Here is a 26,735-nt window from a genome sequence, read left to right as displayed (position 1 = left end):
ACAGGTTTCTGTTTACCTACTTTCACTTTTCTGGGATAAATGCCCCGTGTAAACTGTCTGGGCCATGGATGTTGCATTTTACTGTTATAAGAAACTATGGCGTGGTGTACGGATTCGTGCACATTGAAAGGGAATCTGGTGCGGGTGAACCAGATTCAGGGCTGACAGGGCCCCAGCATCTGCCCCCTGGTGGTCATTGCACATCATAGCCACCGGTTGAAGGTCAAATGGTCAAATGGTCGCTTAGGCTTTTATAGATAGATAGATAGATAGATAGATAGATAGATAGATAGATAGATAGATAGATTGCCAAACTGTTTTCCAGAACGGCGGCACTATTTTACATTCTCAGAAGCAGTGGGTTTCTCTGCATCCTCGCCAGCATTTGGTGGTGTCAGTATTTCTGATTTTAGCCAGTCTGATGAGCTTGCAGTGGTTTCTCAATGCCACTTGAATTTGCATTTTTCTGATGGTTCATGATGTTGAACATCTTTTTATGTGGTTGTTTGCCATCTGTGTCTCCTCTTTGGTGAAAAAGCTGCTCCTATCTTTTGCCCACTTTCCCTTTTCTCTTTTTTTTTTAACTAAATTTAATTAGCTAAAAAATTCAGTGCTGCTTCCAGAGAAACAGTCTGTATCCCTGCCAAGGAGTGGTGAATCCACCAACATCTATGAAGTGATGTACAGAAATAGCCACAAAAATCAGCTGAACTTATCAAACAATGATTGCCAAACACTGAAGCCCAAGCCTCCATTGTTTGCCAGATTTCTGAAGGCTCTGGAAGAATATTTGTCTATATTGCTCCTCAGCAGGTTGATACCTGTGTGGATTAGGGAGTGGGTGTGTTCACTCCATGGCTGTGTGTCCTCGAGGCTCTGCTAGGGTGGTGTCTTGGTCCTAATGCCCAGTGCTGACTCCCATACCCGGTGCTATTTGGGTAGAAATGGACACTAAGGAACTGCTGGCTACGGCTTCCGACCGCAGTCGTTTCTGCTCTGCTCTGCTCTGCAAGACACCAGGGTGTTGGAGAAAGTGCATAGAGTGAGTGCTTTGTTCTAGAGAAGTCCCAGCTCTGGGAAGAGGCACTTGTGGGGTCCCTCTGATCAGGGAGGAGAGGTCCACAGGGAAGGCCAGGCACAGGTGGGCTCCTTACGTGTGCACACCCGTATCCCCAGCAGCATTATTCACAGTGGCCCAGAGGGGAAGCAATCCAATTGCCATAGACAGATGAACAAATGTTCCCCGCCCATACAGTGGAATATATTCAGCTTTAAAAAGGACGGAAATTCTGACACCTGCTACCACGTGGGTGAACTTTGAGGACATGATGCTGAATGAAACGAGCCAGCCACACAAGGACAGATACTGTATGATCCCACGTACATGAGGTCCCTAAAGCAGGCAGAGTGAGAGACAGGACGTATAAGGGTGGGGGACAGGGAGTTAGTGTGTGATGGGGACGGAGTGACAGCTTGGGAAGATGAAAGAGTTCTGGAGTTGACTGTGGGTGATGGTTGCACAACAGTCAAGGTATTTGCAGCCGCTGAACACTTACAGATGGTTTAAATGGCACATTTCATGTTATGTATGTTTCTCTCATTTTTAATGGGTCCTTTACTCTCAGACACGCTTTGACCTGGTCTTGCAGGTCTCTGCTCAGAAGCAGCCCTGCCTTCACCCCCAAACCTTCAGGAAAGAGCAAACCTGGCAACGGGTTCTCGTGACCTTGTGAGTAGACTGTTCTGTTTGCCAGCAGTGGGTCAGCTCAATCGGGTGCCCCCAGCAACACTGCTGGCCATGGGCGAGCACTGCTCTCGTATCAATCACAAGAAAGTGCCAGGTTCTTCCCATTTTATGGATGAGACAACTGAGGCACCTGAATTATTGCAATAACCTCATGTCTCCCAGGTTCTCCCATCATCCCCTGCAGCCCACACTGAGCTCAGCAACCAAGCCAGGTGAGTCACCTCTCTGCTTCAGACCCTCCGTACCTTCCCATCTCCCCCAGCAGGAGCCAAGGTCCTTACGGTGACCAGTGAGCCCTCCACGACCTAGCCCCACTCGCTCCTTGGCTCACAGCACTCAGTGGTAGCATGGCTGTTCCCCAGGCACACCTAGCATGCTCTCTGCTCAGGGGCCTTTGCACCTGCTGGTCCGTTAGCCGAGGATGCTCCTCCCTGATATCTGCATGGCCCTCTCCTGCCCTTCTCTCGGTGTTTGCTCGCCTTGCCTTTGACCTGCTGTGTCAAAAGCATTCTCTACGTTTATGACCAGTTGTCCGGTTGCCTTGCCAATCACATGACAAAGCCTCAGGAGGGGGATTGTGTGGTGTTGCCGTCTTCACTCTCCACCTCCTTACAGTGCCGGGAACAGGAAGGCATTGAGCAGATGGTTAAATGTGGTAACTCTCTGTTTTGCCCTGACCTCCACCCTTGGGTTGTCCCAAACTCTGGGGTAATGGACTACCACTCAGTCAGGGTGGCCCAGGTCCCTGCAACTCCAGGTCATCTGGCAAGGTACCAGGAGAGTGAGCCCCCTTTTCCTCCCAGGCACACCGCCCTCCCCCAACAAAGGCGGTGGGTGGCTGGTAGAGGGAGGCAATGGCCCATGACCCTCTGGGCCCATCAGTCTGAGGGAGGCTAGGACCACAGAACCAAACACATGCTGCTCTTACATGTCTGTATGAATCCAGCGCCCCCTCCTGTCTGTGCTCCCTCTTCTGATTCCTCCCAGCTCTCCCTGAGAAGTCTGGACCACCCCAGAGGTGCCCTGCCCTCTCACTTCTCAGATGACTTTGTCTGGGGGCTGGAAATGCTTGGTGCTGTGAGAGCTTCAGATTCACTCCACACACAGAGGCCTCGGCAGCCTTCCGCACTGTGCTCCGCAGGGCCCTGCCTGCTCCACGCTAGCTGTCCCCGCAGGCTGACAACCAGCCACATCCAAAAGGTCAGCCTCCCCCAGGAGGCACGAAGCAGCCAGGAGGGCGGATGAGGAGCGCAGTGGGAAGAGGAGCCACCTGGGAACCTCTGTGCCCTCGGGACCCTCGGTGGGAGCCACAGAGAATTCCGATTGCTGATTTGTGGATCCTTCCCTTCCGCCCTCCTCCCCTCTCACCACCAACAGAGAGGGAGCTTCGAGCCAGAATACATTTGAATGGCAAAATAATTTATGCTTAATTAGGTGCTGGATTTAAAATTAGACGTTTAAATGCATAATCACAGAGACGTTTAATCCCATTGTTTTGCCATCATTAGTCACCCTTTATAGATGTCTGTGACCCTGGAGCCTTCTCTTTTGTCCCAGGCTCCCCTTCCTCGCCTTCCTATAAATTATGCCAAATTAATCTTTCTAAAACACCATCCTGGTCATTTCACATGCTTCCTATAAAACAGTGGTTCTTAACCTTCCTAATGCCGCGACCCTTTAATACAGACAGTTCCTCATGTTGTGGTGACCTCCAATTTCATTGTTACAAATTGAACATAATTAAAGCATAGTGATTAATCACAAAAACAATGTGTAATTATATATGTGTTTTCCTTTGGTCTTAGGCAACCCCTGTGAAAGGGTCATTCGACCCCCAAAGGGGTCAAGACCCACAGGTTGAAAACCTCTACTCTAAAACATTGGACAGTTGCTCATCAACATCCAATTCCTGGCCTGTGGGACCCTGCATGCTAGCCCGTGCCCCCTTCCCGCGGCACCTGCTGGCTTGGCGGTACCTCCTGTGGCACTTAGCCACCTGCTGGTCCCTCCACATCCTTTTGCTCACTCTCTCCCTCCGTCTGAGAGGGTGTGGGGCGCGGCTACAGTGTCAAACCCACGAGAATGTTGTAAACATCTTGATCACGCCCCTACTTTGCCTCGTGGCATCTGCTATAAAATAAAGACACGGCTTGTGGGCGCGGGTGCTATCCATCAGAGGGGCAGCATCCCACCGAGACCCAGCTTTCATTCTCTTGTCTGTCTTTTCTAAGCCTATCATCGCCCCCACTCAGGGTCACTGAACCAGGCTGAGCTGGCATGGGTATGCCATGGTTGTGCCTGCTCCCCACAAGAGGGATCTTTCTACCGATCCAAATTCTGCCCGTTCCTTAAGACTCCATTCTAAAGCCACCGCCCATGAATTCTCTGGTTGCCATCACAGTCATCTCCCCACACCCTCCACCACTTCCTGTCCCAGCTGATCACGTGCTGATTGTGCATCCTTATCTCGTTTGCCCTGGAACCAGAAACCTTGATCTACTAGCCCTGGCAGCCTACGCTAGGGGCTCCCTAAGACGATCCTGTGGATTTAGGGTAACCGAAAGATAGGCCATGTCTCTCCTTAACCCTTCGTGAAGGATCCAAGAACAGCAGGCATGTGATGGGCTCGAGGCAGGCAGCTTCCTCTAGGCAGGTGGCCAGAGCTCTCGGGCTCTCACCACCACACACCAGTTTTCTCTTTGCTCCTAATCAGCTCCCTGACCCATTAACCACACAGGTATTGCTAATTTTCACTCCCACGTTCAAGCTCTCCACCCAGTCGTCTCTCCCCCTCTCTCAGCAAAGGGCTTTGACTGTTATGTCACCCAAACGAAAGACTGCATTGGACCTCCTCCACCACCACGCTGGGCCTGGGACAAGCCGCCCTCCGTCCTGAGGGCACCTGGCCCTTCTCCTCCCTCCAGCTCCAGGCAGGGTCCTGCTCTCCGGCCCTTCTGCTCCATGTCCACACCCCTCTCTGTAGCGCTTTCAATATTTCTCTCTGTATGTGTTTACCTCTGAGAATAGGCACATGCTCAACTCTGCGGCCCAGATACCCGGTTACACACGAGTTCTGGGTGAGTCTGTGAGGGTGTTTCCAGGTGAGATTAGCATTTGAACCTGAAGCCCGAGGGAAGCCAATTGCCCTCCCTCCCAGTATGAGTGGCCTCCTGCAGCTGCTGAGAACCCGAATGGGATGGGAAGGCCAAGGAGGGAGAACTCGCTCTCTGCCTGGCTGTGAAGCTGGGACATCAGCTTTCTTTCTTCTCAGACTAAATATTACACCATCGCTTCTCCTGGTTCTCAGGCCTTTGGACTCAAACGGAAACTATACCACCAGCTCTCCGGGGCCCCCAGGTGTGGACGGCCGATCGTGGGACCTCTCAGCCTCCACAGTCACGTGAGTTGACCCCATATAATCACTCTAGACCAGTGGTTGCCAACCTTTTGGACCTCATGGAACACCAGTGCTCCGCGGACCACCGGTTGGCGACCACTGCTCTAGAGAGTTAGTCAGCTGATTCACGGGTCCGATGGCACCTGGCTAGGTGGCCTCCAGCTTCCATCTCACAAAATAGCTAGTGTTGCCGGCGGGCCTTCCCTCTGGGCGGCCAGAGAACGTCCTCCTGGGCAGGGTTAGGAGGTCCGTTAGAATCTTGCCTCTCTTGTCTTTTGCTGACCAACCCCCTGCTCATTGACTCTTTCTTGAATGTATAGGTTCATTCAGTCATTTTAGAGCCGAGTCTTGCTGACCTGAACACCATTCTCTCCTTTTTTACTTCTTTCTATAAACTGTATGTGAACTACATCTATTATATGTTCTCCATGCTCATTATAGAAAAATATCATGCAGGTAAATGAATAGAATAAAATAAAATACTCCCTTCATACATTTTTTTACAAATATTGGATCACAATATGCAGTTTTAAACCCAGATTTTCACTTAACTATAAACTGAAAACAAATTTCCGGGTCATTAAAAGTCTGTCATCACAGATGTGTATGGCTGTGGGGACCCTGAATCAACGCCCCATCATTTATTAGCCAATTCCCTCTGCTGGAGATTTGGGCTCTTTCCAGTTTGTGGGGGTCCTGCAAGCGGCCCCAGCCAAAGAAGAACCCCTCTGCGGACACGGCTTGCGAGCCTCCAGATGACGTTTCTCAGCTTCAACAATGCTAAGACCCCGGTCCACTGTGATCCACTCCTCAACCCCCTTCTCTGGGACTCCCACACCCACTCCACGCTTCTAACCAGGGCCGCTTTGTACCTTCCCGGGAAGTCCCATCTTTCACATGCTCCTCAAAGTTCTCTAAACTACTCTCACATGTGCATTCTTCCTGAAAAAATTAGCTTTCTCACCCTGTTTAAATTAACTATTAGGAAAAACGGGAATCATTGTCGCACACTCCTTCCCAGAGCAGAGATGTGAAGAGTATGGAGGAGGCCCGGCCTCGCCGGAAGCTGGTTGATGCGGGCTGGCTCCGAGTGCTGCGACGAGCCCGGGAATCCACCGTAGGAGCGTCTCTGGCCGGATGCCTGTGAGTCTCCCACCTCACACTGCCTCACGCTTTTTTCTCCGCTTATTTCAGGGGCATGTGTCATCTGGTAGCCATCCTGCAGTTGTTGGATATGTAGGTTCAGATTTTCACTATAATAAATGATGATGCCAGGAACAAAGAAAGTAGCTTTTTCAGAATGATTGCCAAAGTAAATTTTTTTATTGTAGAACTCTGTGAAAATGCAGATTTTTAAAAATACTCAGAGATAACCGCTGTTACTATTTGGAATCCATTCTTCCAATCTTTCTCTAATCATAATTAGGTACATACTTTACAAAAAATCAAATCAGGCTACACTCTCTGCCTCCCAGAAATGTTATACCCACCGGGAAGGCATGTCAATGCTCCTTTCCCTGGAGTCATCTCAACATACAAACACGCACATTTTTAAAGCTTTGTCAATTTACTGTCTTATTTTACTGTGTATTTCGTTGGGTATCAGTGAAGTTTAACGCTACTTTAAGAGACCTATTAGCATGTTAGCTTATTTTTTGTGTGTGAAATTGCTGTAAATGTCATTGGTCCCTTTTGTCATTGGAGACTTAGATTGTGCTTATTGAATATTAAGAAGCCCTTTACATAGGAAGGTGTGATCCTCTGTTGTATATTTCTTTTCTAAAAAAAAAAACATTTTTATTGATTTCAGAGAAGAAGGGAGAAGGATAGAAAAATAGAAACATCCATGATGAGAATCATTGAATGGCTGCCTCCTGCACGCCCCCTACTGGGGGTGTAGGAGGGGGGATCAAGCCCACAACCCAGGCATGTGTCCTTGGCCAGAATCGAACCTGGGACCCTTTAGTCTGCAGGCCAAGACTCTATCCGCTGAGCCAAACCGGCTAGAGCTGTTTTTCACAAGTAATGTTTGTTTTTAGAGTTTTTTGATATTTACAAGTATAAGATGGCTTGTTTGGCCAAATCTATCTTCTTCTAGAATCTGTCTTTGTTTTGATACTTAGGGAGCCCTCTTTACTACCAGGTAATAACATCTGTATCTCTGTTCTTCTTTGGTGGTTATGTGATTTCATCTTCATTATTTAAATTTTTTAATCATCTGGGACGTCCTTTGGTGCATAATATGACAGATTTAACTTTGTATGTTCCCAGTTATCCCAACTCCACTTATAGAACATCCTTTCATTCCTCGTGAATTAAATGCTATTTTATAACCTAAACCTATTTCTGACTTCTGTTTCTGAACTTTCTATTCTCTTCTGTGAATTTTCCATCATTTCTTTTGCCACCATCGCCCTTGAGAATTATTGTAGCTCTGTTATGTATTTTGCCATCAACAAGGCAGGTTTTCTCTCTTCTTCTTTTATTGAATTTCCTGAACGTTAGCATGACCTTATTTCCCAGGATTCTCTCCTGTGCACCTTGTCCAGGTCTCTAACTTTGCTGGTCTATAGGAAAACTATTAATTTTGCTCATTTGGGAGGGCAGTAGGCTAGCTTACGGAACATTTTTGTTAAGTTCTAATTAATATATTTCCATCGGTTCGCTCGGATTTTATACAGGTATCATCTGCAGATAACGGTTGATCATTTTGATTTTTTAAAGCTATTTATCATTCTTATTTCTTGCCCTGGCTTTGTACTGGCTAAAACTTCTCAAAATGTGTAGAATACTCTTAGAGGTCCCCTTGGCCTTGTGTGTCCATAGGCATGAACTTGTACCGTGTGCTGCGCCCAGCCTCCCTCTAGTCTCATCTCTTTCTCCTTGGAAGACCTGACTGGGCCCCCTGGGAGGGGCTTGCATAGCTTAGCCCCTTCTGGATTTTTTGGGGTCTGCCTGTCTGAGGAGAGGGTCGTCTTGGTTTCTCTGCGTCCTGAGAAGGGTCAGTCCTGGTGAGCGAGGTGGGAAGGAGGCTCAGGGCTGCCAATGATGTGTGTGGTGCCTGATCCAGGGATCGACGGCAAGCTCCTCCGGCTTCTGATCTGAAGACACCTGCTTCAGTGGCCGTGTCAGTCATGAAGCTGGCACTCTGAGCCCCTCTGACGCCTCCTCTCGATTGATTCCGAAATGAAACAGAGAAGTGATCATGGCTGGCTGGACTGCATTGTCCTGGGCCATAGTAACCATCTGGGTCTCAGCATTAAATCTCACGTTGGTTGTTGCCTTTAGAAAGAAGGTCTCTATCATGTAAGAGAGCATCCTTTCAAAAAGTTCCCAGCTGGTGCCCTCGGGCGGCATGCCCGTGGGCACTGCACAGCTTGCCGACTTCCACACCAGTCTGACCTCGTGGGCGGCAAAGCACGCGACATTAAAACTTCCACAAAATACTCGTGCTTCTCGGTGGGGATCTGTGTTATCGGTCCTCTACCTAAACACATCTGTGAACATAACCTGACATAAGTCACAATCAATATGTCACTGAGAATTCGTGAACTAGGGGACCCTCCGATGATTGCTGAAAAATTAAAGCAGAACAATGAAGTGACCTCTATCTGCCCCAGGGAAAGCCGGGATCCGCCTGCCATTGATTGCTTCAATGTATTCCGCACCTTTCAAGGACAGTCGCAGAAGGAGAAAGTCAAATATAAGATTTCTAAGAAGTGGAGGGGGAAATATTGGTGCCGTGGGGGAGGGGAGGATCCCCATGAGCTAATCAAACAAGAAAAGATAAAGAAATAGAGATTAGAAGATTTCACACTGGAATAGAGAAATTCATGTTGCCTTAAATATAATTTGTGTTAGTTACATTTCAATTCCTAATTTATACATAGCAGGGTTGATAAAGAATTGCATTATAACGAAATTAGCCGGAATAATTAGCATAGCGTATGTGCCTCTGATTAAACACCCAGCAGATCGCTTGGTAATTAAGATCAGCGAGCGCCGCTGTTCCAGGCTTTGTCATCTTATTATCTGCCTCACAAGTGCTTCCTCTTCACCTCCCTTCTGATTTGAAGTTGGGTAGCAATCGCTAACCATCCCCGGTTTATTTCTTTAAATTACCTTGCCCAAACCCCGACCCTTTTCCCGTGGTCACTGCTCCCCCTCTCTTTGTGTTTACACCAATGTGCTGGTGTCAAATTTCTCTCTAAGGTAAGGCATGCGATGCTGCAATGCAAAGCATTTGTGCTTGTAAATTCAGGTTCAAAACTATCTCTCAACACCCATCATTCTTTGGCTGAAGAGAGAACCAGGGGCCAACCACACTCTCAGCAAGCTGGCCTAATGCCTGAACCGAAGACTGAGCCAGTGGGTTCCTATCTCTTTTCCAGGCTGAGCCAGCGGCCAGTGACTCCAGGAATGTGGCCATCTAGGGTTGTTTTCCATCCCTGTGACACTGGAAGGCAGTCCCTCAGGGGCCTGGCTGCCTGCTCACTGATGACCTCAGGCCGTGGCCATCATTCCTCCACTCAGGGACTCTGGGGCTGGCTGCTGTCCCTGTACCAACAGTGAGATAATCATGGAAGGCAGGAGTCCAGTAACCAAAGCATGGAAACCTCGGGGGATTAACTCACATTCTCAGCACAGGCTGAGCCAGCTCTGCGGCCTCTCTCGAGACTGAAGCCAGGACATGTCATTGATTTTAATGGCAGCGTGAACAGAGTACCCTCCCAGCCAGGCACATCTGCCACTGCACTCACAGTGAGCACCTGGACAGTTCTCTTGGGATACAGACATGAAGTCCAGTGGTTGGCAGCCCAGAAGTGGGACAAAGGTTCAGAAATGTCATCGAGGAGCCATCTCGCCCCCTCTTTCTGCCCCACTCTCCTTAGGTAGTGATCCTCCATCTCAAGAGTGTCACCTCATCACTGTGATGGGGCTGCCCCAGCTCCACACACCATGCCCAGGCCCAAGGGAAGAAGGAAGGGAAAGGAGGGTGCCAGCCATGATGTCCCTTTCCATCAGGAAAGCAGAAAATCCCCCACACGCACCAGAGCAGGCCATGCCCACTCTCACCGGCCAGAACTGGGTTGCAAAGGAGACTAGGACTGACACTACTGACTTACTTCAATATGATTTATCACAGGGGCCAGGCATGTTGTCACAGCAAGGAAGACCCAGGCTCTGTGAGGTAGGAGGAAGAACAGACATAGATAGGAGCCCAGGGCTAGCTCCTCAAATGCAGGTGCCACACATGTTGCAAAAAGTGTCAATGTTTGGAACAGAACCTGCATAGAGGCACCTGGGAGCAGGGAGAAGGAGGGGAGTATTAGAGAAAAAGAGGCTTATTTTAAGGAATTGGTTCATGTAACTGTGGAGACTGACAAGTCTAAAACCTGTGGGGTAGCCAGCAGGCTAGAGACCCAGGAGAAATTACAGTGCAAGTCCAAAGGCCCTCTTGCTTGGGAGGCATCGGTCTTTATCCTATTCAGGCCTTCGACTGATTAGATGAGGCCCACCCGCATTATGGAATATAATCTGCTTTACTCAGAGTCCACCAACTTAAATATTAATTCCATCCCAAAGAAACACCTTTGCAGAAACATCCAGGATAATGTTTGACCAAATATTTGGGCACTGTGGCCCGCCCGGGTTGACACAAAATTAACCATCTCAAGGGGAGATGAGGAAAGGAAGAGGTGGTAGGATAGGGGTGCATGGTGGAGGAGGCTCTATAAAAGCCACATGAGGAATGGAAACGTTTTTAAGGACACAAATTGGCAACTAGCAGATAAATAAGTCCTAGGGAGTTAATGCACAATGTAGTGACCATAGACAACAATATCCTATATAATAAAAGCCTAATATGCTAAGTGTCTGGTCGTCCATTCAACCAATCAAAGCATAATATGTTAATGATATGCCAAGGCCATTCAACCACTCGCTATGATGTGCACTGACCACCAGGGGGCAGATGCTCCAACTGGCAGATTAGCTTGCTGCTGGGGTCCAGCAGATGGGGACTAAGCGAGATGGGCCCGACATGCCCTGGAGCCCTCCGTGGTCCCTCCCTGGCTGGCCAATCTCCCGCGTCCCTTCCCGGCCTGATCATGCACTGGTGGGGTCCCTCAGCCTGGCCTGCACCCTCTCCTAATCCAGGCTGAGGGATCCTCCCCTTCCCCTCCCCGCCCCCCCCCCCCCCACAAATTTCGTGCACCGGGTCTCTAGTTGTATTATAAACACCAATCTTGCTGAGAGACTGGATCCTAATTATTCCCACCACAAAAAAGAAACAATAACCATGTGAGGTGGCAGAGGAGCTAGCTAGCACTACATGGTGATCATATTGCAACATGTAAATGTACCAAATTAACATTGCTGCACAGCTTCAACTTACGCAATGTTATATAGCAAATATATTTCAATTCAAAAAAGAATCCAAAAGTGTATTAATTTCTTGAAAGCTATATGGCGCAGCCTGGGCCCCTCAGGTCACCTCAAAATACAGGGAAGTACTGGGGCAGCTGGGCTCTGTGCCCTGGTTAATGTCGGGGTCCAGGACCAACAGAAATAGAGGTCATGAGAAAAAAGCCTCCAACCTCCCCCCCCACCCGGGAATGCACAGAAACCACAGGAGGGGCGTTGTACTGGCACGGTGGTGGAATCGGGTACTTTAAGCCAAGTTACCAGCCCTGAGGGGTGTGGAGACATCGCCAACACATAGGTTACTCTTTCCTGTTCACTTATGTGGTGCGTTTGTCTTTTTGACACCAGCCAGTCGGTCTCTGAAATTGGAAACCAAAGATTTCCCCCCATTCTCTCTAGTTCAGAGTGTGTCCAGTTTATAGCCAGGCCGACTCTCCTTTCAGATGAAGCGAGGAAGCCGACAGTGGACATGCTGAAGTGCCCCTTCCACAGAGGGAGGCTCCAAGCCCAGTCTTTAGAGTTTCAGGTAGAGCCTCTCTCTTGATCAAAGAAGACGGGGTCCAACAGCACCGGTGAGAACTTCCTTCTCAAATATGCCCCCTCTTGTTCCCGACCCCCCTCACCACACATCTACTGCCCCTCTCTAGCACAGTCTGTCCTGGGGCTTCAGGGAGATGAATCCCGCCTCCCTGTGAAGGAGGGGGGCGGGGGTAACGCAAGCCTGTTTCTTCTATTTATAGCGTCCCCACACCACAGCTGCTAACTCGGGACTCAGCTGAGCAGAGAAGAAGCTTGGTCAACACGCAGACGCCATTACAATGTCCAGCTCTGATTGCCTCCCCGACCACCCGCTCAGCTCAGACTTGGTGAGGAGGCTGAAGTCCGCGCTGGACACCAGGGATGAGGAGACGGTGCGCACCGTGATCTGCACCCAGGTCCGGCACGTGGACGCCGTGATAGAACTGGCCAACGACGACTGGATGAAAGACCCCTCGGCCCAGCTGCCCCCCGGGGTGCTCCTAGGTAACCAGTCTCCTGTGCTTGAAACTATACCTATCACGTGTGCATGTGACATGACGCAGTGGGCCATTCCCGGAGCTCGGAGGGAGGACGGTTGAAAAAGCAAAAGACAGTTTTTGGCTGTGTGATTCTTACATCCCTACATGCACACGTGCAGCATAGACTGTGGGTATCCATGTGTGACACAGGCAACCGTTAGAGCCCCATACGACACGCTTAAAAAGAGAAAGGTGAGCCCAAGGCACCACCATCCTAACACCGTGTGTCTTCATTGCTGGTCCATTTGCAAGTCAATGGCCCTGCTCAGAACCAGGTCGGAGGTATAATCTTGTGTTCTGCTGCGTAGAGTTACTGTATCTAAAGCACTTTTCACGGTGCTTCATCGTCATCTTAATTCAATCACCGACTGAGGTGATTCATCACAAAATATGTAAACCAAATGCCTACAGAGGGGGAAGCTCTGTGTACATTGTTGCTACTATCAATAATGCTGTAATTAGCATCTTTATTGGCATTCCTAGGGCTTTTTTCTGATTTGAGTTATATTATATATTAGAATAAATTCCTGAGAGCCATATTACTGCAACAAGGATATAAAAGTTTCCAACTTGTGTTCTGAAAGGACTTCTATTCCCTCTGAGCATGAGTGCCCATGTCTCGCCACACCCTGGACATTGCTGCTGATGAAAGCTGGTACTGAACCTCCAGTTTAATGCGTGCACCCTGGTCGTTCTCCGTGCCTGCTCGCGTCCTTTCTCTGCTTCTCTGCTGCTCAGGACAGTCTTGCCCGCGGGGTTTTGTTTTCCTTGTAGACCTCTTCACACGTGGCTTGTCTGTTCAGGTCCATGGGCAATAGCTCTCATTTCTTTGTTTGCTTTTTGTCCCTTTTGAAAGACTTCTTCATGTAACATATATATAAAATCACTTTGTCATACTCGCTGAAAATATTTTCCCTGACCTGAGGTTTACTTTTAGTTGTATTGTGCTGTTTTCCAGCTGGTCAGACGTGCCCTCTGCTCACCTAGGCCAGAGCGTACCCTGTCCTTCCAGACCCGCACACAGGGCCACCTCCCCTGGAAGGCCACTCCTGCTGACCCGGCCGGCAGGCTCACCTCCTCCCCCACCAGAGCTTAACGCTCTCCGTCTCTATCAGTTACAGGAGCACACGGCCTTGCCGGCTAATTTTTATAACCCACTGACTATTTCACACCCAAGTTCAGCCTCTGCAAGGGCAAGATCCTTGCAGAACCCTTGGTGGTATCCAGCCCCCGGCACGGAGTCTTCGTCCTGAGAGGGAGCTCAGACTGGCATGGGCAGGCCAGCTCCTTTGTGATCATTCGGCTGAGTGGGCACAGACTGTCTTTCCACAGGCACTTCTGGGCCTGGTCTTTTGGCAAAGAACTATCTAGTTCTCCTTCCTACTAATGCCAAGCCTCCGCTGCTTAATATCAGTGACAGTTGCATTGTCCTTGCCTCTCTTCTGTGCCTATCGGCTCAGCAACCACTGAGAACACGGGGAGGGAGCAGGGACGGCTGGGGGAGGGGTGGCGAGACCCTTCTTCCCCCAAATGCATCGACCGTACAATTTGGTAACCGGTGTAATCAAACTACTTAAGGAACAACTGATTACTAATTGCGATTATTAAGGATGTCAGCATTCCATGGTTTTGCTGCTGATACAGTATATACAAGTCAAGATGCTACTTGAATTCTTGATGGAAATGGAAAACCAGGGGCATTATGTTGTGTTTGGGGCAATGGTACTGAGCATCTGGAGGCAAGTTTTAAAAAATGCTAATTGGATTTTTATTAAGAGATCTCACCCAGCAGCGTGGGTGGGTGGGGCATGAGTATGTGTGAACACGTGACAGGCACGTGTATGCACGCCAAGACCGGGTCATTTTTGGAATTCCATTTCTCATTCAACCTTCGCCCCAGAGGCTTGACGCTAAGCAGTCCTGACATTAGAGCCACAGCCATTGCTCCTGGCCTACTCGTGGGGAGGACCTTCACCCGGGGCAGACCAACAGTTAGATGTCAGGTACATGAGCACAGTTCCTGCCTTAGAGGACTCCGTGGCACCAATGACAAGAGCATGCCCACTGTGAGTGGCTCTGAGACATGAGGTGTAATGGGAATGGCAAGAAAATAGCAGTGAAGTGACCTGGTTCTTGCCTTGATTCCACCACTTCCTGTATGGTCTTGAACCTGCCAGTCCATCTCTCTGAACTAATTTTCTCATTGAAACAAATGGGCCAGCCCTGGCCAGTAGCTAAGTGGTTAGAGCATCTGTCCGCACATCAAAGGGTTGAGGGTTCAATTTCCGGTCAAGGGCACATACTTGGGTTTCAGGTTCCATCCCCAGCCCAGGTTGAGGGATGTGCAGGAGGCAACCAATCGATCTCTCATATCAAATTTTTTTCTCTCTTGCCCCCCTCCCTTTTTCCCTTCCACTCGTTCTAAAAATCAATAGAGGCCTAGAGGGTTGCTCAGTGGTTAGGACATTGGCCTGCACACTGAAGGGTCATAGGTCTGATTCTAGTCTAGGGCATATACTCAGTCGCAGGCTCGATCCCCAGGCCCGGTCGGGGCACATGCAGGAGGCAACCGTCAATGTGTCTTTCTCACATGGATGTTTCTCTCTGTCTCTCCCCCTCCCTTCCACTCTCTCAAAAAATCAATGGGAAAAAATATCCTTAGGTGAGGATTAACAAAAAAGAAAAAGAAAAGTGGGCCATCTCTCAGGGTCTTTACAAATCAGACCAGCTAGGTTCCAGGTCCAATGACGTGTTTGCGGAGGAGTGAGCAGACCCCTGCTGCTTTCACAGGTGTAGTGCATCCAAACAGGCCTGTGTGGACCGGCCCCGCCTTCAAGGGAGGCCAATTGGGCAGGGAAGGAACTGCCTAGAAGGCTGGGGAGACGGGTTTATGAGCTCCAATGCTCCAGATAAGCAACAGCGTGGCCCAGGGCCAGCCCTGTCCTCGTCGTTAGGGAGAATAAGTCCCCAAAGCAGAGCATGTGAGAAGTGGAACGAGCCCTTAGTGGAGGCAGAGTAAGGAATCGCGGTTCAGGGAGGACTTGTCGTCAACATGTGTTTCCCAAGGGGCTAAATGAGGCTCAGAGAGGTTGCGTTACACCCTGTGGTCCCACAGCCAACAGGAGGTAGAGCCCAGTGCTCTTTGTGGTTCCCATGATGCCTGTAGTGTATCCTATGGCTGCGTTTCACAAGTGGGACATTGAGGCTCACATCTGTTCCCTTACTGGTCAATAGCCAGTCAGGAGCAGCATGTTAACCGGGTGTGTTCCTGACTTGCACTCAAGGGCTCTTGATACCCACCCACCCAGACACGTGTTGCAGGAGGACCCGTGAAGAAATGTCCCCCGTGAACTGTGTACAACCCTTTGGCTTTACGTTATACATGCACACGCATGTGTGTGTGTTACATGTGCACCCATGCACACATGTATGCATGCAGGCAGGCACACACATACACAAAATATCAATAACATGAGTCCCTGACTTCAAATAAGAGTATCAAGAAAAACATGAGTGTGAGTGGGGTGCTCAGCTACAGAATAAAAGCAGAAATGGGGAGCAGGAGGCCATCAACGACAGGGAAAAAGAGGAAGGAAAGCTCTCAGCCATCTCGCCTGCACACCCTGAGCAAGGAATGTGGGGGCAGGGAGACCCTGCTCCAAGCAAAATGAAATTAAACCTTTCTAAGTACTTATAAATCAGCACCTAATGACAGTATCCCGCCACCAGCCAGAGCATTGCTCTTATTACTTTGATTCACAAGCCAGGAAAAGATCTGGAATTATGCACAAATTATTGTCCCATCTTCTTAATTAACACTGATTGCAAAATTCTTGCTAAAGTCCTTGCTAACAGACTCAATTATGCGCTGCCTGAATTGATTCACCCAGATCAAGTGGAATTTATTAGAAATACACTCTCCTACAATAACATCAGATTATCTTTGAATATAGTTAAATTATTTAGGAATAAAATGATTCCAGTAGCAGCCCTTGCTTTACATATAGAAAAATATCTCCCGCCACCTAGAATGAAGATGCTGCTTTTCTTCCTACCAAACACCCTGGGCTCTCTTTTCCCCAGAAGCAGGCTGAATCGCTGCAACGAGATGAGATGCCTGCCTTAGAGCTAATGGTCCAGCTTCAAAGCAGATGAGCAGGAAGAAAAATCCTGCAGGGTTAAGGCTCTGCTCTCTCAAATCTGAACCCTCGCTGCCTAAGGAACACAGTGAAACTGCAATTAGACTAAATCAGGATATTTTCAGAATCAAAACTGAGAAACAAGCTAATAGAGAAGTAATGTTTGCTGATGACATACTTCTGTTAGCATCACTGCCAGGCTCGGTGGAGAGGTGTGAAAGGACAAAAGGGAATGAGGGTGCAGTGCAGAGGCTGCCTCCCTTCCAGGGTGGCGGTGGCTCCTGCAGCCACGGGCTCTGCTTGGGATAAACACTCCAGGTGAACTGGGAATGGCAAACACACTTCCTACAGCCTGGTTCTACCTCCCAATCCCATCGCCCGTCATCTTCTAATGCCCAATCCAGCCACTGAATACTGGACAGGGACCAGGCGTGTCCTATTCACCATATCCTAGCACACAGTAGGTACATAATAAATATTAATAGGCCAAACAGTATACAGAGGACACTAAAAGTCTCCTGGGTTGACCCTTCAAAGATGAGCGTGTTTTTAACAGTCTGCGATTAAAAGGAAGGGGCTCCTGCTAAAGGCAGCAGAGTGAACAGATGTGGGTATGCCACCTTGCACGAGGAAGTGGGCATGCCTGGGAATGGGGGGTGCAAATCAGAGGAGAGAGAGGAAAAGCCAGGCACGTAAGTGGGGACTGTGTTGTATGAAGTCACAAATTCTAGACATAGGTAGTTACTCTTGTTGGAGAGTCAATGAGGAGCCATTCAGCAATAAAATGAGATTGTCTAATTTGGAGGGGAAAAACTTTCACATACATGGGAAGGATAGAGGGGGAGAGACTGGTGTCAGGAGACACAGCTAGCTGTCTTCACTAATTGTCTCTGTGGCAATGCAGTGGCACCACCTCCCTTGAAACTAGGGCTGGCTTTGTTCTCGTCAACAATGGGCTTTGTTCAGTCAGCAGCAGACTGAAGATGACAGAAGAAAGAGTCAGCAAATCTGAAAACAGATCAACAGGAAGTACACAATCTGAAGAACAGAGAGTTGGTTGAAAATAAAACAAACGGGACTGTGGGCAATAGAGCAGGTCTGGGAAACTCAACTGGAGTTCGAGGAAGAAAATGGATCAGAAAAAATGTTTAGAGAAATAATTACCAAACATTTCCCAAATTGGATGAAAGATATAAATGTACAGATTCCAGAAGCTCAGCACACTGGGAGCAGAGGCGACATGAGAGAAAGGAATCAAACACGTGTCTGGGTATCTGGCTGCTCTGCTGACTGTGACCTTCCTGTCACTCTCAGACCTTACCTGCTTCCTCATCATCACACCCATCATTCTCCGGAGTAGTGATTCCATCCCTCACGCTGGCTAACGATTGCCCAGTGTGTCTCCCCTCCCTAAAGGCGAGGATTTCTGCTCTATCTACCCAGGCTTCTATGCATGAACAATGCCCTGTACATGTAAACTCAAGAGAGAATATTCCCCCTCTGTATAGAAATTTACCCTTCCATGTGCAAACTATGAGAGCCTCAGTGTCACCAAACTCTTCCAAACTTGCTCTTTTTAAAAATCTTTTGCCATTTCTTAGGAAAAGATCTCTTGTTATTTTAACATGCATTTTAAATTAGTAAAATTACAAGCAGTACATACGTTCAATGGTCACTTATACTTATTATAATGTGTATTTCCTACTTTCTATTGCAAGTTCAAGGTTTTCCTATTTTGCCAACAGAAAGATAAGTAGAATGGTCTCGGAATCCACCAGATGACACTGGCCTCACTCGGCTCCATGCAGAGCTGCCACGCAGCTGGGAGACCCCACCAGGAGCCCACCCTCCTTTGTAGCAGGATAGGAAACGTTTCGTATCTAGAAGAGACATAAAGAGGGGTAGGTCATAGCCATCAGGCCAATCCAACTTCAAGCGATATTTTGCTCCCCTGTGTGAGACTCATAAAAAACAATCAGCCTGAACATGCAATTTGTCTCAAGAGGTAGGAGCTGCAATTTTATCATGTAATTAAATCCCCATGACAGTTGCAAAGAAACTCCGCGGCGTTATCAGGGAAAGCGTCAGTGATGTGCTTCCCCGCCCGTCCCGCCGGGAAGAGTCCTCCCAGGGCTGTGTACGTGGCGTGTGCCAGGGCTCAGCCGCTCTGTCTCACACGGGGCCGCAGGGACTGCGGGCACAGGGCACCTTTGTTTCTGAGCTTCCAATGCACCCTCCTGGGCCTCCCTGAAAAGGCAGCACTTGCCCTAACCGGTTTGGCTCAGTGGATAGAGTGTCGGCCTGTGGACTTACGGGTCCCAGGTTCAATTCCGGTCAAGGGCATGTACCTTGGTTGCGGGCACATCCCCAAAAGGGGGAGTGCAGGAGGCAGCTGATGGATGTTTCTCTCTCATCGATGTTTCTAACTCTCTATCCCCCCCCCTTCCTGTCTGTACAAAATCAATAAAATATTTAAAAAAAAAATAGGCAGCACTTGACCTTAGGAGAGGATGGCATCCATAATGAGACGTGGCTTTGTTGTTTTGCAGGAAAATACGTTCGAGAGGTGTTTTTCCTCCCTGTATTGTCTTCTTGCACACGATGGAAATGAGATTTCTTAATAACACGAAATCAGTGCAGACAATTTAGGTCATTATTAATAGAGGCGCTTGATCTGAGGAAGTAAATGTTTTAATGCTGAGTTCAATGAGGTGTGCTGTGCTAACGTTGTGATTCAGAAAGAGGTGGAGGTACCTGAACATTTTTAATCTCTCTGTGTATGGGGCAAACTCAGAGCCTTGCCTGTCCAGTTTACTATTTTTTTTTTTAATTAAAAAAGCTGGAGGGAGCCCAGCCAGCATGGCTCAGTGTTTGAGCGTCCACCTATGAACCAGGAGGTCACGGTTCGATTCCCAGTTAGGGCATATTCCTGGGCTGGGGCTCAATCCCCAGGGTGGGGCGTGCAGGAGGCAGCCGATCAATGATTCCCTCTCATTATTGATGTATCTATCTCCCTCTCCCTCTCCCTTCCTCTCTGAAATCAATAAAAAAGAAAAAAAAAGAACGAAAAGCTGGAGGGAGCAGGATTGAAGGAGGAATGGCCTTTAGAAATTAAATAGGGAGAATGAGAATCGAAGAAGGTGTGCAAGTACATGTCCTGTTAGAGCTGGGCCACTGTGCCGGGCACTAGTGCTGATCCGACGGGAGTGAGCACATGGCCTTCTATAGAAACAGTTTGTGCAGGAAGCACAACGATGGCCAGCGCAACAACGAGCATCGGCCTATTGGAGAAGATGCACAGAATCTCCCGATGTCCACAGGGGCCGGCCTCCTGCCCTGGCTTGTCTGACTATTGGACACCTGGCCCCAGAAGGAAGCACACATTTGCCGATGGCCCAGGAAAGAGCCCGCATACTCGCCAGTCCCCAAGAACACATTCCCCAAGGAAATGTGAGCGGCCTGCAGCCTGGATCTCAGGGTGTGAACCTGTGGAAAGTTTTCTTCATGGAGAAACAGCCTGAGCCCGCCCCGTATTTCGGGCTCAGCTGGGTTATTCCACAGACATGGGCAGAGCACATCTCAAACACTCCTGAGGAAAAGAAAACCGCCCACCAATTCCCTGGCAGGATGCCAAGACCTGGGTAGTGCGTGAAGACAATCATTACCACTGGAACACAACCATTTGTCCATTTGTACATCTCATATCGTCTCAAGGTGGATTTTACTCTCCTCCTCTCATTAGATCCAGAAGCAAAAACTCCCTCGCCTTAGCTACCTACACGCCAAGCCTCCGTTTGGAGAACCAGTTTTTATGTCTCTTACAGACAAAATATTATGCTTATTATTTACATCCCAAAAATATTCTTTATGAAATTATATTCCAACCCCCTGGACTACCTGGCTAGTTGTGAGAGGTTTAGTTTGTTCCCTGGGCCGCCAGAGGAAAGCTGCCTGTCCTCTCATGCTGGGATTTTTATCTTCTCCATTCACTCCACCCTCTGCAACGAAAGGCCCAGCAGTTCCATTTCTTTTGTACTCCAATGTGGCCCAGCTAAACAAATGAGGATCTTTCATCCTCCATCCAATCGGCACCATTTGAGAGTTTATCTAAAGAACTAAAAGTATTAAACGTACTGATTTAGAGAAAATCATATTCACCAGAATCTCTCTCTTTCAAGAAGGGCGCTGTATTGGTTCGCAAACATTTCCGTGACCAGCTCCTGAGTAGAAGCGACATGGCCAGGCCTGAGGATGCACGAGCCACCCTGACAGGGAGAGGGGGAGGTTTCCATGGTTGCACCAAAGAGAAAGCAGAGATGGAGGAGGTGATACGCTGCGCACACCATGGCAGACCTTCACATCTTCAGTAGAGTTGCCAGACTCACTCAGTGATGCTGTCAGCGGGCCAGCTTGAAAGCAAACAAACAAACCAAAAAAATTAAACAAGCTAATTGTGTGCCCTGGCGTGTGGACGAGCAGATGCAGGTCCAGGGACACGTGAGGAAGCAAGCCCGGGGCTCTCAGGATTCCAGGCAGGGCTCTAGGCTTTGCAAAGCCGGGGTCCCGCTGAGTGAGGGAACTTAAAGGGACACCAGCAACTGTGCAGGCATGCTTTCAACGTTTTTTTAAAAGCCAAATAATTTGCTGCGCTGATGCCACCTAAATTTGGGTCTGAACATCAACACATCCATAGCACAACTCACCTCTGAGCTTAAAAACAAGGAAAAGAATCCTCAAGTGCCAGCAGCATGGGAGCCCCCAGGAGCGAGTGGCAGCTTCAGCCACTTGATTCAAAAGGACAACAGGATCCCAAGGGCCTGGGGTCTGAGTGTTGGTTTGGGGCTTTGATGCAAATAGCCCATTGCTCTGGCCTGTTGAGCACTTTAGGGATCCTGACTGTGTCATGCTCCACGTCACCCACCAGTGGGAGGCCCACCCTTCCATGCATTCACTCAGATCATCGACAAGCATGGTATGCAGGCTCAGGCTGAAATCAGACTCCACCATTCCCTGTGTGCCGTGGTCCTCAGCCGTGCTGTGTGCTAGAAGCACCCAGGGACTTTACACCAGTCCTGCTGCTCAGGCTGCTCCCTCCAACCCATCACCCCCCCCTCTCACACCAACCCCATCACCCCAACCCGTCACACCAACCCATCACACCAACCCGTCACACTGGACTCGCTCAGGTTCCGTCACACCAACCCCATCACACCAACCCATCAACCAACCCCATCACACCAACCCCATCACACCAACCTGTCACACCAACCCGTCACACCAACCCGTCATACCAACCTGTCACAGCAACCAGTCACACCAACCCCATCACACCAACCCGTCACACCAACCCCATCACACCAACCCATCACACCAACCCCATCACACCAACCCGTCACACCAACCCATCACACCAACCCGTCACACTGGACTCGCTCAGGTTGGGATGCGGGTGATTCCACTTGACAGCCAAGGTGGGAACCAGCACTCCTCAGGCGCCATGGGTATTGTTTCTCCAGGGTGAGTTTTTAAGCGAGAGTTTCCTAAAGAAAGACCCATTTTTTTCCATCTTCTCTAAAAGGTTTTCATGAAAACTTCCATTGCAGATTGAAATATGCATGACTATGCCTACATCCCTCTGCATATCTAGGAAGCGACCTCATCACAAAAGAAAACTCTTTGTGTCCACCCTGACTTGTTCCTAGTGGCCCCCAGAGCGCCAAGTGCCCCACTCCCATTTCTAAATACCCCCAACCCATCTCTTTCCTACTCCATTTAGGGACCTTGCCCAGGACTGGTGTCAATTTAAACTTGGAGAATTCAAGTTCTCTTCCCATTTGAAACATAAAACTCTGGTCCTCTGATCCTTCTTCTGTTTTATCAAAGATTTCAACACTTGCTCAGCAACTTCATACACAGATTTGTTCTTGGAAGAAGTTGAGTTTATTTGGACTGAAGTAGGCAGAGAAGATGGCATTTAAGTTGTATCTCGAAAACTAGGCACTGGCTTTGACTAAGCGTAGAAGGATGAGGATGAGAAAAGTGAGATTAAAATGGCTTGATCCCAGCAAGGTAGGACGGGCAGGCCTGGTGTGCAGCAGGCAAGGAGCGCAGCCAACAGCACTGGGTCAGGGGACAGTGTTACCCACCCATAACTAAAGAACCTCGCCCAGCTCATGGAAAGGAAGACTGAAGAACTCCTGTGTTTGGGGTCCTCTGGTCACTGTTTTTTCCTGTGTGATCCTTGAAGGCAGGATTATTGTTTTGTGTTGTGTTTTGTTTTTTGATTTTTGTCTCAGAATCCTAATAACACAACTTAGAACATTATAGTCCATAAATGCTTATTGAAAAAATGAGTGAATGAATGGATTGGTTTTCTGAACAAATAGATGGATGAATGGATTGGTTTTCAGGTATTTGTGGAGGGTGTTTTTGTTGTTGTGTGGTTTTTAGTTTGTTTTATTTTTTATGTTTTGTGTTTTAATGTATAGTCACACATATCGCTATGCTTGTTCTTAATTTTTAAAAAAGGACACCTCTGCCTTGCTCCCAAAGTAACCCTCACGTCCTACTTGTGAGACCAGCTCCATCTACTGTGAGCTAGTCTAAAAGCTTTCACAAAGAACCACGTGTTCTGGGACTACTACTCCCTACCCACTGAAATCCAGCTTGGACGTGTAGGGTCTGTTGACAAATACCGTGCTTGGGAAGCTAAATTTAGTGTAGAAAGAAGGTGGAATGGCTCCTATCCCTGGACTCACCCCAGTGTCCCAGCCCTTCTCAAAATAACCCATGACAAAGGGTATCAGGTACAAAAGACTTGTCCAGTTTGAGGTGAAGTACAAGCTCACGTTGGACCAGGTATAGCTGTGTATGGACAAGTCCTTCATAAACGGATCTAACTGAAGTCTGAGGGAAAGACCATGGGAAAATGGTGATGCTTAGAGAAATGAAATAGCGAAGAATTAGCATTGCTACTGAAATGAGCAGAGCAAGTGCAGGATGTGTAAGTGATGGGAGAGCAGACTTCACCCCAGGGGACAGTGACTAGGGAAGTGGCCCCCAGTGTTTCTGCTCATCGTTTTCTGTACCCACCTGCCTCTTACATGCGGTGAACTGCATTCCTTGCAAACATGGTCTGCATGCTCTCTACCCCCACTGCGTGTCCCACAGCACCCAGCAGGGTGTTAGGCACATAGTGGACCCTTGTTCCCATAAAGTTCCCTGCTGTTCCCATCAACACTCATACCGTCTTCATTTCTGTTTATACCTCACAGGGGATGGGGGAAGTGGGCAGATAGCAACACTGTACTGTTGCAGCTGCTCAGAGCAGCCAGTAGGGGGCAGGGGCTGTGGGAGGCAGATGCCTTCCTGCCCGGCCACACCACCTCCCAGCTGAGGGGGCCCTGGAGCAGCCTGGGCCTCCTCTCCTTCCCCTGGTACAGATGGGGTGCACATTTCCGCCAAGGGCTGGGTGGCAATTCAATCAAGAATGCCAACTGTTTGAATGCTTGATGGATGTTTATTTTTTGTCACATACCTCCCCGCCCTGAACACTTGCATGCTCAAATGTTGCAATTTCAACTAGACAGCAATGCTACCCATGGCCTGAATCTGCCCCTTCTTCCTTTTCCCTCCTTAGTCTTCCAGCCCTAAGATCTGTGTTTTCCTATGGCACACCTGTCTGACAGGAAACTAGGGAGTGCGGACAGAGAAGGGGCGTGAGCTGTCAGCGGGGAAAGGGCGGCCCAGAGAGTGGTACTGCCGCAGCCTTGGTGCAGGCTAGAAGCGGGTGGGCAGTGCTCAGGGCCGCTGGAGTCTTGCTTCCAGCCCAGCTGCCTGTCTTCCCTCACAGCTGGACCAGCAGCCCCACACCTCTGCCCTCTCTCGTGTGAGGACTTCCTGGTGGCCAGGGCCAGGGGGATGGGGGTGCGCCAGGCAGGGTCTCAGTGGCTGGCCCCTGGGTACAGCATCCCAGCTCGAGTCCAAAGAGCCCTGGCATGACGGCACTGACGTTTAGAAGGACGTGCCCATGGGGAGAAGCCTGCATCCGGGTTCCTCCTGCTGGCAGAACCGGGACCCGGTGGGAGTCATAGGAAGCTGATTCCGGCTTTCTGATCCCAAGAACCATCTCAGAACCCTGTTCTCTTAAAGGCTAGATGCTCAGCACCATTTCCTAGGGCCTGGACAAGGGAGCTGGCCCTAATCTAGGGCTGAGCTAAATGCCCACCACGGCCCCTTCCCGTCATTCCATGGGAAGACCTGGGCATTGGGGCAGGTGAATGGACCTGCGGGGGGGAGGAGGAGGGGGGCCGAGAACTCCGCAGGCCCTGGAGAATGGAGCACTCGCTTCCTGGCCCCTCAGTAAGTGGGTTTCCTCCTGCAGAGAAATGAGTGGAGTCCAGAACGGGGGGCTGGCCCTGCAGGAATGTAGGTCATTGTCATCGAGGACTGTACCCATCCACCCGGCTCCAAATCAGACACAGTCTTCACTGGGAAAGCAGTCCAAACCCGTGCCAGCCACGTCCCCTGGGCCTCAGGCCACCATCATCCGCCACCAGGACACATGCCCCCACACCATCCCACGGAGCGTGCAACAACCTCCGGGCTGGGCCAGGGGATGCGGGCGGCCGGCACTCGGCAGGAAGGTAATTATGAGTGGCCTTTCAGAATGGCGCAGCATGGGTCCCAGGAAGGAGGTGGCCTGTGAAAGGGTCTTCTCCGCAGCTCATTACAGACACGGTATCGATTCTTCCATCGTTATCAGAAGGCATGCCTGCCATGTGAAATCCTGTCCCTTGAAGTGTATTCGCCAGGGACTGCTTCCTCCATTTCCACGAGCACTCCTGGCCGCTAACAACCTTCCACGGGCCTTTTGAAAGCCCAAAGTTTTCAGAGAAGTAAAATGTATGGCACCGCTCCATTCATCCTGCAAGAGAAAGCAATCTATACACACGCACACACGCACACACAAAACCCTAAAGAGCGCAAAGAAACAAGCCAGAATTGTGCCGAATGTGGCCGACCACATCAAAGTGCGCTTCTGAAACTCGCCACTTCCAAGGGGCCTAAACTTTCCGAGTCCTTTTCTTGAGCAACGTGGGTGCTGTGGGTCAGTTTGTTTGGTCTGCTGCCTTCTCCTCTTAATGATACAGGGTACATGAGGGGCTGGATGAGAGAGAGCTGGATTCCAGAAAAATCCACAGCTCACTTGCCTCCTTTAAGCTACCCCTCATTCAGAACCTGGAAAATGTGAATTCCTCACTTAAATTGTCCCACAATGACTGGCCCGTGTGGCTCCGTGGTTGAATGTCAACTATGAACCAGGAGGTCAGGGCACATGCCCAGGCTGCCCGCTCGATCCCCAGTAGGGGAGGTGCAGGAGGCAGCCGATGGAGGATTTTCTCTCATCATTGATGTTTCTAGCTCGCTCTCCCTTCCCTTCTGAAATCAATAAAAAATATATATTTTTTTAATTGTCCCGCTGCCCACCCTGTTTGGTCATCTTTTCACTCCTCCAATGGCACTGTCACCCCCATTGTTCCCCTGCTCTGTTTCCGTGTGTGTGTGTGTGTGTGTGTGTGTGTGTGTGTACTCTCCGCCGCCCCTCTTCCTACACTTCTGTTTTCCCTTGGTATCTCTCTGACCCTCTCTGATCTCAGTCTCCCTAGACACCCCCGCCCCCTCTCCCTCATCTGTGTGCCTGCCTGGATCTCATGGCTTTCTCTGGCCCAGCCCTCTCATATACCCTCCCACAGGCCCTCCTGGTACCTAATTTCAAGAGATGGTTTCACCCCATTTCAGCCTAATGGGCACCGCCTCCACCGGTGCTCCCCACTCACCTTACCTCCCCCTTCCCCCTCCTCCAGGTCTCTGGACCCTGGAGTACACGCGTGAGCTCACCACGCCCCTGTGCATCGCCGCAGCCCGAGGCCATGCGGCCTGCGTGAGCCACCTGCTGGGTCGCGGCG

The 26,735-nt window shown here is 49.5% G+C and overlaps 1 protein-coding gene across 1 annotated transcript in view; it reads left to right on the top strand.

The window, feature by feature from the left end:
* Window positions 1-12,346: 12,346 nt before the first annotated feature.
* ASB18 (ankyrin repeat and SOCS box containing 18) overlaps window positions 12,347-26,735 on the top strand; it is a 43,841-nt gene continuing 29,452 nt past the window's right edge. The window contains exons 1-2 of the mRNA XM_006760666.2: window positions 12,347-12,593; window positions 26,634-26,732. Of these exons, the coding sequence (XP_006760729.1) occupies window positions 12,389-12,593; window positions 26,634-26,732 (304 nt within the window). The 5' untranslated portion in view covers window positions 12,347-12,388. The remainder of the gene's footprint in view (window positions 12,594-26,633; window positions 26,733-26,735) is intronic.

The sequence above is a fragment of the Myotis davidii genome, unplaced genomic scaffold, assembly GCF_000327345.1.
Source record: "Myotis davidii unplaced genomic scaffold, ASM32734v1 scaffold370, whole genome shotgun sequence".
NCBI lineage: Eukaryota > Metazoa > Chordata > Mammalia > Chiroptera > Vespertilionidae > Myotis > Myotis davidii.
Note: the sequence above shows the minus strand (reverse complement) of the source record. Positions and strands in the feature narration are given on the sequence as shown.